This window comes from Pieris napi, chromosome 11 (genome assembly GCF_905475465.1).
Source record: "Pieris napi chromosome 11, ilPieNapi1.2, whole genome shotgun sequence".
NCBI lineage: Eukaryota > Metazoa > Arthropoda > Insecta > Lepidoptera > Pieridae > Pieris > Pieris napi.
Window position 1 is genome coordinate 4,461,027 of NC_062244.1, and position 12,213 is coordinate 4,473,239.

The window sequence follows — 12,213 nt, forward strand, 5'->3', positions numbered from 1 at the left end:
TAGCCGTAGATAAAGTGGGAATTCACTATTTCCATCAGATGTTAATCTGGGCGGAAGTCAGAAAGCATCAAAATTTACTGTGAAAAGTTGATCGTAGAATGTCTGCCGTTTTTTATCTTGAAACGTGTAACTCTTTTTATGGAAAAATTTAATAGCAGTCACTTATTCCGGTTCCTACTGTAATTTATAGAATTTCAACGCTTCGAAAATTTAAAAATTATATGTCATTTATATTATTATTATATACACAATACACATATTTAAAAACGAGATAGGTCGGTTCTAACATGCGGGCAGACCACATAATAGGTGCAGAATAGTAGACATCGTAAGTCTGCAGAATGCTGGCTAGAGATACACTTACTTAGAATAAAGGTTAATTACATGAATGAGTTGGTACACTTTTTCAAACGTATTTTTGCTACTCACCGACTGGATCCAAAAATGTGAAGAACATCCAAGGCAGCTCCAAGTCTTTCTGGTGTAAGTTTGGATCCCTGTGCTGCGTACACACTCGCTAAGTACCACACGCAATGCCTCATCGCTGTTGTCTTGCCCGAACCAGATCTGAAAAGTATTGTTTAGTAATTAAACAAACTAGCCTTTTTTTATACATTTTTGTAAATATGTTAATGTTTTTTTTGTTTCACAAGTATAGGTCACCAATAATATTATTCAGTAATACTAATTAAATACCACATACATTTAAACGTTCAATAAAACCAGCTTACACTAATTGTATGACTGCGAAATACATGATTACGATATTTAATGAAAACAAACAATCTTCTATATCTCCAAAACGATAGAAGGCACTGTACATGACCTTTGTACTCTAATTAAACTAAGAAACAATGTATTTTAAATTAAATACTGTCACTTGCCACAATATGGTGTACAAGTAGTGGTACGATTTCAAGTTCGTTTATTCTGCCAGTGAGATGACGTCATTTGTCCCTTTAAGATTAAAATTGTCTTATACAGTCGATCACTTGAAGAATATCGCTTGTGTGATTAGTATAAGGGGTGTAACAGGGGAAGGTGGAAGGCACTAGACCGCGCGGAAGCTCACCTACGCGTTGGACTGACCAAATCAAGTCTGCCGTAGGAGATTCACTCAATCAGTACAGTAGGATAAGCGTTAATAGGCAACGATGGTGAAACGTAGTGAAGCGCATCACATCTGCTTCTTCTATTACCACTACTTCATAGCGATCACGACCGCTCTGTCAAGAGTGTAGGAAGAAGATTAGTATAAGGCACATGAAACACAATTACCTTCCCAAGAAGACAATAGCCCGATCTCTCCTGGACGCAAGCATACATTTGTGGGCCGATTGGGCAGCAGCGAAGACATGCGGCGGCATATCATCCATACGACATCCGCGGAACATTGCGGCCACCTGGAACGTTTTGGTGGGTTTATTAGCCTCTTAATGTACTTAGAAAAAATGCAGTAAGTACTTTTATCCATCAGTAGTACAGTACGATTACTAATATAAACTTTAATTATAAAACAAAACTAGATTAGGAAATAATAATTTAATGTAAAACAAGATTAAAGATTAACGGAATTTCATCAATATTAATTAGATTTATTATTTATAGATACTTTTAACTGGTATACATTTATTTACTCGCACAGACGGTGAAGGAAAATATCGTTATTAGTATAAACAAATGATGACGAAACAGATAGAGAAATCTGAAGACACTGATTTTAAATTTATCTTAGATTACCTTTTCAGTATAAACTGGTGTGGTGCGCTTGGGTGGGCCTAGCACTAGCATAGCATGACCCGCACGAGCGTGATACAATCCGGCCGAGTAGCGTGAACGTAAGAGATTCAAAGCACCGCACTCGTTTAGACATCGCAGCGACGCTATATCTTCAGCACGTTCCAGTTGAGGTGGGTTCGCCTGAAAAACAGTTAAAATTTAAATAAAAATAACGTTTCAATTGAGTCAGAGTCTTATATTTTCGTAATACATTAGTATAGTACGATGCTGGTAAAAAAAATATAGAAAATCATTAGAGAATTGAGTACCCAAGTTTAATCTAGGCTGATTAGTGTGTTTGGTTGACAACATTAATATCAGGAAATAACTATTTACTACTAATATTTCAGTCCTTAGAATCGTTCTTAAATTTGCAATATCGCGAAATCGTGACTATAAAAATTAAAACTTACTTTTTCCAAATCATCTTCATCGACTGTGATAATCTCTCCAGTCTGTATCACCCTCACTTTGATTCTGCCAGCTTCGGCATCTCCTTCTCGCACTACGGCAGTAAAGCCTCCACGATGAGCTAGCCACAAATGACCTCCCTGCAGCCATTGCTTCTCGAATGCCAACTGCTCTTCGGATTTCGCCTAAAAACATTTTATATTATGAGGAAAATGCATTATTAACAAGAACTATTGCTTTGCATTGCTTGCCATTTCCATATTTAGGGGTCACGGTTTCCACCTAGGGAGGGCCATAAAAATGTAGTTTAATTTAAATCCAATGTTTTATTCTACCTCCGTAATGAGAATAAATTTTAAGGGAAATACTTATGTAAATTATTGTAAAAAACCTATACATCTACTATGGGATTTTTAAAGTCGGTTTAAAATCAGTTAAAGCTTAGCAAGGTCAGACATAGAACCAGAGCCACTTATGTTAAATAACTTATTTTTTTCTAACGTTCTCGTTGGAACGGCCTTGATCGCAGCAGGAATTTATGTTAATACATTGTAGGCATTTGGTATTACATAATGGCGAGGACGATTCTAAATTAATAACATTTAAGTTCCATTGTCTTACGATGCGTAGGTAATGTTTATATGTAATTGTTTAACAAATTAGCACCTAGAGTGAGTAACTGATATTGTAGTTTGAAGGTAAAGATGTTAAGTGTGCTTTTTGTTGATGAATTTATAATATTAGTTAAATTACTATGCCGGGATATATTCATTACTAAGATTGTAAATTAATTACAGTGTTGTCCAAAAATATCATCAAGCAAAATCTAGTTTTAAAAGCCGTATCTTAGTAAATGTCATCAAAACCAAAGATTATGATTGGCACTTTTAGAAATATTATATTTAAATTTATAAGATATTGTAAATTGATAAATTCAAACTCAAAATAACTTTATCCATATAGGTATTGGGTAACCAAGTATACTTATGAACGTCAACAGAAAAGATGATAAATTTATTCTAAATTTACATTTACTAACAGTTCGCAAGTTAAGGGCGTAGAGCGGGTAAGAAGAACTGGCAAAAAACTCTCCGCCACTCTTTTTAATCGCCAAGTTTTGAGTCATACAAATTGGTTCGTTGGTCGTACGATGAGATTCGTTCTGCTTCGAGTATTGTTCTTGTGAAAGTCACAATTTGTTTTGAAATAATTTATATTTTTTTAAATACACAACATATAGTATCATAATATTTAATACCTTAAGATATAAAACTTCACTTGTCTTAAGAGACTGCTACTTCACTTGTACTAAGAGAAGTCGACTATGAAGAGACTTGTCAGTTATTATTACTTGTCTTTACAAATCAGTTTATGTGATAATAGTTTTCCATAACAGTACTTGCAAGTTAACCTTTCATCGTAATCCCCCTGTTGCGTAAGTATTTTCTCAGATAACAAATCATGCATACTCAATTACAACGCTTGCTAACTTTTACGCAAATTAACTTAGTCTACGAAATACCCGCATCAACTCACGGCATACAAGTTAGGTCAATGAATATGATGCAACTGACTAGTTTAAACGCATATTGCAGGAAGATATATACGATATAAATATAGCATATGCTATTTATATTAGTTTTCTTTTGGGCTATAGGCCCTCTTTCATATTCTATCTATCTCATTAATAATGTTTATAGCGCACGTCCAATGCATACACCACTGCTCAGTGAAAATTGCAAGAGTAAATTTCTCGAGTTTTAATAGTCGAGACTTAGTTTTTGAAGAAAAAATATACACATTGCTTTAAAACTATTGTTAGTGTGTACTATTAGCCAAGGTAGACCTTTCTACATCTGTTTCATTAATTTTTATTTATTATTAATTAACACTTCGTTGCACTAACATAATAAAAATTTAACATAATTTAATGAATAGGAGGGCAACTGGCGGCCTAATCGCTTTCGAGCGATCTCTTCCAGGCAACCACTGTGAAAAAAATAATGTATGTAATAAATAAGATAAGGTAAGCAAGAAGTGCAAAAATACATAATACATATAGTTATTGAGACAAAACTAAACAGAAACAAAATCTAAATAAACTAAAAAAGGATATATGAAAAATAAAAAGTACACATGAATCACGATAATTTTAGATCAGACTCACGTCAGTTAGTAGTAAGGAAAGTTAGGGATACGATGTGGACGGGTAATGTTTGTACAGTAGAAATTTAAAGGAAGATAGAGAAGGAGTTAAGCTAATAGGGACAGGAAGTCAATTCCATAGCCTAACTGCAGAGACCTTAAAGGATTCGCCAAGCAAGGAGGAGTTATGAGATGGGATTTCAAGGATATAGTTTTCGGTAGAGCGTAAGCATAGCTATGGGCTCCCAAAAATTTAAAATCGTTGTTAGAATTGACTGTTAGGCGGTACGATGTTCGCCAGGCCAGCTAGTAAATTAATACATTCTTAAGGCAATTAGTAGATCGACTTTTCTTAGCATTCCAATCCATAATGGCAGTTTCTGAACGAATTTAGGACCGCCGTACTCTATGTTCGAACCAAATGCTAATAATCCATAAAGATTAAAGACCTGTAAAACTATAGATATAACAGTTTGTTTTTAACTTTTATTAGAGCAATTATATGTTCACCCACACTGGAAACAAGATTAAGGAAGCATTTTCAAAAGCCTACACACACATACAATTGTAAGAAATAATTATCCACATATATTTCCGTAATTGTTCGACCATTGAACAATTATATTAATTGCGATGTTATTGTTAGACACAAAAACTTAAAAATTGTTACGTGACGTAAATCACTTACGACTTAACGAATATCTTAAATAACATACTTATTTATAGAACATATACATATGTATATGGACTTCTAAAATTCTAGTAAAGGTAAATAAAGTAGGTAATATTGGATATATGTGATTAACTATACATCAATCATTGTAGTTACTAAGACAATAAAACTGGCTATATGATTAATTAGTATTGCAATTATTATAAGTTATATGTATGTAAAACAGAGGATTGATGCCCTTGTATTGTTGGCAATTTTGTTAGCAGTCTGCGAACAACTTGTTAAGGCAAAAACTCCAGACGTGTATTGCATGAGAATCTATTGCATACCTATTGATTTTGTAATGCAGTATTTGGTAATCTTGTCAAGTAAGTAATAAAGCAATAATTACCAATTTACACAGCACAAAGATTTTATAAGCCAGTTGTATTGCGGCTATGGGAACAATGTGCATTGCTTCAATTAATTTCAGAAAACGAAATAAACTTATAATTGTTAAAAGTAATTAATTAATTTAAATATTAAGAAAATTTAAAGATTGGAAAATAAGAGCGAAGATGGGTGACTAATAAAAGAATTTGGAGGAGGACTTCACTCTCGTGTACTAATATTAAATACAATATTATCAACAACTTAATGTAGTCCTTATTATAGTACTCGAATATAAGCTATTTTTATATTTTACTAGCTGACCCGGCAAACGTTGCCATGTATATTATTTCTAAGAAACATTTTTTTAGTTCAATAAAAATCTACAATAATAGAAATAGGGGTTGATCGTAGGGGAAATTCAAATTTAATGACGTGGAATAAGTGATACATGTATCTTATGTTACATAATAAACATATTTTTTATTTATTTTTAGGGGTGAAAATTAGGGGTTGTATGTGTTTTTGTATACTGTATCATAAAATATAAAAACAATTTTTTTTTTGCGATGGACACCCCTTATCACTTAGGGGTTTGAAAGATAGATAGTTGCCGATTCTCAGACTTACTGAATATGCATAAAAAAATTCATAAGAATCGGTCGAGCCGTTTCAGAGGAGTATGGGAATTGGGAACGTACATTGTGAAACGAGAATTTTATATAATAGATTATATTAGGCAAAATGGCAAATGGAGACTATATTAAGAGTTCGGCGTTTATGTAGCACTCCGCAACCAGGAAGATATTAATATTCCTTTTCCAGAAAATTCACTACAATTTGGGTCATACTATTTGTAGCAGAATTTTATTACTTTGTGGTTTCATTTGGGTGTTAAGTTAAGCATAAAGTCGACCTACAAAATTCTATTAGCTCGCATCCATCATGCTATTTATACACCGTATTTTGCTTTCGATAATCTTAGAAGTTTTTACTTGTTAACCGTAATAATGTATACTGTGAATTTAAAATTTATTCAATAAATTTTGCGCTGTCTTTTGACTGTTCAAATAATTAAAACGGTAAATGAAAAACCGATTTTCTTATGAATTAAGATATCAAGAACTTTAATTTGTTCGGTTTTATAGTTTTGTTGTTACTTCCTTAATTATGATATACAATAATTCTTGTGTCTGCCATTCTAGTAGAAAATAAGAGACCAAATTTAAATATTACCAATAAATAAATAATCACCTTTTTATATCTGGGCCTCAGATTTTTGTTACTGTTTCATGATCATTTGTCAATCTAATATACAAGTAGGTTATCAGCCTCCTGTGCCTGACATACGCCGTTGACTTTTTGGGTCTATGGCAAGCCGGTTTCCTCACGATATTTTCCTTCACTGTTCGAGCGAATTTTAAATGCGCACATAGCAAGAAAGTCAATTGGTGCACAGCCAGGGATCGAACCTACGACCTCAGGGACTAACTATAAGTCGTATATAAAGATTTACGACGCTGATTTATTTTTCACCTTTAGCACATGTTTTTTAAACCGCATAATTAACCTATAGGTTTATATTTCAACGCGTATGTTATTAAAAGCCTAACATACCATAACATTTGAATAATGATTTAATGTTAAAATTACAAATATTAAAAATGCTTTCAGAAGTCTATGATTACAACATTGAACAATGACAACTCTTAGCAGCATAGTGTGAAAACATCAACGGTACTTTGATTTATTACAATTTCTATGATATATATTATAGTTCATTATGTTTTAACATCGAAGAAGTATACGTATATAAAAATATAGTTTGCCCTTGTGTCATTGAGGACTTGTCGCGGCTATAAACGGAATTTCAATAGAATTAAAGTTATGCAATAAATTTTTGAATTACATAAGACGTACTTACTTAGTTCACGACTCAGATCTTACCCAAAGTTGATAACTTATAATATCAAATAAACTATTCATAAAAAAATCAGAAATTAATTCACGCGTATTAATCTACACGATAGTAAGTATACTACGTCAGACAATTACGAGTACATTTCATTTAATAAACTGAAATCGAACTTAGAACGTTAATTTCCTTAGGTGCCCATTTTTATTTTTGCAAAAGAGTCTTTCCACTATATGGCACTATGTCGAGTTATGTTTATAAAGTATAATTCTAGAAAAATTGAATTTTCACGTTCCTCCCTACCAGACTTGTAATCTTGCTTTGTTTCACGTTCCTCACGACCCTCACATCAACACCATATACCACCACCACCACACCACCTCATATAACACCACTATATAGTATTAAGAATATCCATAGCGCTAAATCATCTGCTTCATGAGCACACTCATACACACTCACTTTCACAAAATCACAGAACACAGCCGAATTAGGTATTACTTAGTTAAATGTATTTAATATTTTTCCTTTCGTAAATGTTTTTGTGTATATTATGTATTCCATCTTTGGCTATATCTTTACTCTTTAGTATAATTGTTGTTTGTTATATATAATTTATGTTAGCTGTAGGATTACGAAATAAATAAATCCGTATAAAAATACTATTTACTATGTTGGCTAATTGACACTAACTGCTTTCAAAAGAAAGTATACATAATATTTTTTGTTCTGAGCTAAGCTTGAGGTATCATATTAAATCAAGTACAATTTATAATCATCATTAGAAGCCAATAACAAGGTCGTTGGGCGCAAGTCATACATGAAAAAGGAAACTAGACTTCTCTTTATGGAGTTTATGGCGTCAACCAGCGTTCTTTCCTACTTGATTTACATAATTTACAATGCAATAAAATTCCATTCAATATATTTTAGGGAAGAAATGTCCTTATTCACAAATGTTTTAAATCAAATGCAACTTTCGTAAGCAAATAAGTAAACACTCTGCGTATTCCAATAAGAAACAATTCTCTAGTCAGGGTTAAATTCTGGGACATCTAAAACTTATACTAATGTTTGAGCCACTTCATCGCTTATATGAGACATCACGTATATGAAGTCATAGTCTACAGCTGTTTTTACTAATTGCAAACTAAAAAGTATTTAAAGCAAGGCGCAATCTTTAAAAAGAATCAAAATAAATTCTTGTACGAATAATGCGTAAGACAAAAATTAATTAATGTTAATTAATTAAAAAGTTTTACTTGACTGGCTTAAAATGATAGTTAATATAATTGGAGAAACTGTAAGTTTCAAAAGATTACAAAAAATATCAAGACTTTCTATCCGACCTCATTCTCGAAATAACAGGTAGTTTTTTTTATATATATTGATACCTATTTAATGATGTGTTATATTAACATAGTAGGTGTATAGTCTATATTGAAATAACGTAATGAGGATATTTGTATGAAGTAGTGTTGGCCTTTGGCTTGAGCGTCTACCTCCCAACCCTGAGGACGGGCGTTCGAATCATGGCTGAGTACCTATAGATTTATTTCTAAGTGCCTTAACACTCGCTTGTACGGCAGTAAACTTCGTGAAGAAACCGGCATGCCTCAGACCAAAATCTCGACAGCGTGACGTCTGGCTGTTTTACTACCTACTAGTCTATTAAGTAAAATAAATGATCACGAAACACATACAGAAACCTTATTACTTAAGATGTCATGTGGAACATGGTGTAATGGTTGCAGCTCCTTACAAACGTTGTGTAAAAAAAACAAAAAACATGGCGATTAAAAAGAGTGGCGGAGAGTTTATTGCCAGTTCTTCTCTTCCGTTCTACGCCCTTGATTTGAGAACTGGCAGTAAATGTAAAATTAGAAGCATTAATATGTATTTCTTTAATGACGCATCACAAGTGTACATTGTGTTACCTACGTGAATAAATGATTTTTTGATTTTGATTTAATTATCACAGTTTTTTTATACAGATATATTTCCTTACATTTGCTTTCTGAATCAGATTCGGAAACGCACTTATGCACTTAAATTTCGATTACTCCACTCGATCCTAAAATAAACATCTTATATTGATACTATCTGAGTCGCAATTAATTCTTAGATACTGCACTTATGATTTTCTTCTCTTTATATTTCAAGGATGTGCCGTTTTTGTTACTAGACGAACAATGAACTTACAAGAACTGCAAAAAATTTATTATAAATGCTAATCTTATATTAGTTAGTCCTCTCGTGTTTAAAATTTCAAAATTGCTGTATAAAATAAGGCTACCGTTAAACATTGAATCACTATTGAACATAAAAAAGCTCTACACAAAAACAAGAGACAAATAATGCGTATGCACAGTGCTTTCGAAACTCAACGCGTAGGTTGTAAGTTACCGGCTTGAGCTTTACATATTTGCAAATAATACCAGCTCTGACAAATAGGGATTGGTGAGAGGAATTAGGGTGACTATTAAACTGTGTCGAATTAATAAACGTACCGATTCGAACGTTTTATTAGCATTACAATGAAATTTGATAATCTGGTTTCGGATTAGACATTCCAATTTCCATCGGATACCGCCTTTGAAAATCTAGAGTGCATAAAATCGGATAATTTGATTTGTAAGCATTCCTCTACATAAATTCTAGAAACATAATACCAATTGCAACAGATGAATTAAACCCGACGGGGATATTTAAATATATTAATTGATCTGAACATTATTTAGCAAAAGTTAGTGTGTTTTACTTTTTCTACAATAATATTAATCTCTTGGTCTAACGTAACGATATGAGTTATAGAGCCGGATAAAATGTTTCAATCAAAACTGAGCTTGACAAATAACTTAATTATTTCTTTAGTATGATAAAAATGTCTTACTTGGGAATACATATTTATGTCCACAGTACATATTTAACATTTGACATAATTAGATATTTTACAACTACTTGTAATGAAAATAAAAATAATTATAAAAAAGGGTACGTGTACTTATGTACGCGCTTAAGAAGTTATACTTGTTTGGCATTATTAAAAATAGTTTTTGATTGCATGCAAATAATTAATTACAATAAAATCATTTGAAAAATTAAATAAATAAATATTTATTATTATTCTCTTACATTAAGTGTAACATAACTTACATTCTATTATTATTCGAATGTTGTTTTTAAATTATGTCCAATGCCGTAGCATCTTCCGTGGGCAACTTCATTCTGTTAATTTTGTGTCACGGTGCGCGCGCATCGTAAAATTTCACTATCATCAATTTTTCATTAAACGCGCCTAAAGAAGTATAACTTCAAAAAGCTTAAATAACAATTATTACAGCCTGTAGGACAAAGATATTGCAAGTTGCAACATAATAAATTACATACATTTATCTCATCAAGATTCAAGAGCATGGATTATGCATCTATACATATTATTGGCATATATCTTGTCTAATTATATGGGATGCGGTGACAGTTGTATAATTATATCTGACATAGAATCCATTTACGGATCCAGCAACACGTCGAATATTGTCATTAGGCACTTTGAACTACAAACACGAAACCGCAATGTTAAAACCTATGTTTAATAAGGAAATATCAGGTTCATTCAGATGCATCCAAGTTACGGTAACTTTTATCTAAAGCTTCCTTAACTAACTTCCGCCAGTTGCTCTCCTTTTTATTTAATTATGTCAATTGTACTATATTTATGTATATGCAACGAAGTGTTAAGAAATAAATAAATAAATAACTAAAAAAAAAATGGTGCTACATTTTATTAAGGAAAACATAATTCGCCGTATTATACTCACTAAGCCTTGAAATGACTGCTAAATTCCAAGAGTTTTAGATAGTCAATAACGAGATGGACACATCATTTCAAAAGGAAATTTTTACTACTGAACTGGCTAACTATGTATCTTTACATTACTCAGACCAGTGTTGGCCTAGTGGCGTAGTTCTCTCAACCCTGAGGTCATTTTCGGAAACTCTGCCGACGTAGAAGTCGACGTGTCACGGATCATATACAGAAATCTAAGGCCAAGACAACGATTTTATTATTATGTATTACGATTATTTATCACAATAAAACAATGATTTAAATTTAGATTAAAATTATGAATTCCCCGACTTTGCGATTGTGCTTCTTACCACAGAAATTTATGACTCTAACGAATACACAATTGTGTTAGTTCAATAATTGACAATAACTGTTTTTTTTATATAATATAAAACTGTTTTTGTAGTTATACTTATTTGCGGCACTATTTTATGTTTCATTGTAAAATCAATTACAAAACTTTTCCACGGCTTTTCCAAGATCAAGCAGCTATCTGATGAAAATCTTAAAATTAACCGCGCGTATAAGTTATAAATATACATATAAAATTATTACTCTTAGCATCATAGTATAGAATAACACGCTAATAGTAGTACAGTATTTTAATATTGCAATTACTAAAGGGTTAACTGTTGAGATCCCTATGATAAGGTTGCTTTAGAATTAATAATCCAGAGATCAAACACACCGAACTAATGTAATCTGATAACTTACACTGACTTTCGCTAAATGGACACTTTATAGCTAATGTTAAATACTGTTTATTATGGAACAAGAAATCGTATTTAAAGAGATTTATTATATAATAATTATTATTATTACTTTTTCTAGCATTTATATTACGTAATTTTATTGCGTTAATGAAACTTCATAGATTAAATATATTAATAATTATTGATATATTTTCGGGATAATCTTTTCAGGTTTAATTTTTATTTTAGTGTGCCTTTCAACCTCGATTTCGTGCGTGCGAATTACAGCTATGCGTTTTTCTATGTGCATACTCGCTCGGTGAAAGAAAACATTGTGATATTGCCTTAGATCTAAAATCGACGACGTGCGGCAGGCAAA

General features: G+C 32.1%; 1 protein-coding gene across 2 annotated transcripts in view; it reads right to left on the reverse strand.

Annotated features, from left to right (window-relative positions):
- The window catches only part of LOC125053797 (unconventional myosin-XVIIIa), a 170,925-nt gene that overhangs the window by 100,410 nt on the left and 58,302 nt on the right, over positions 1–12,213 (reverse strand). For both annotated transcript variants that reach the window (XM_047655363.1, XM_047655364.1), the window contains 4 exons: positions 2,193–2,375; positions 1,741–1,920; positions 1,279–1,403; positions 430–567 (listed from right to left, as the gene is read on the reverse strand). In XM_047655363.1, the coding sequence (XP_047511319.1) occupies positions 430–567; positions 1,279–1,403; positions 1,741–1,920; positions 2,193–2,375 (626 nt within the window). The remainder of the gene's footprint in view (positions 1–429; positions 568–1,278; positions 1,404–1,740; positions 1,921–2,192; positions 2,376–12,213) is intronic.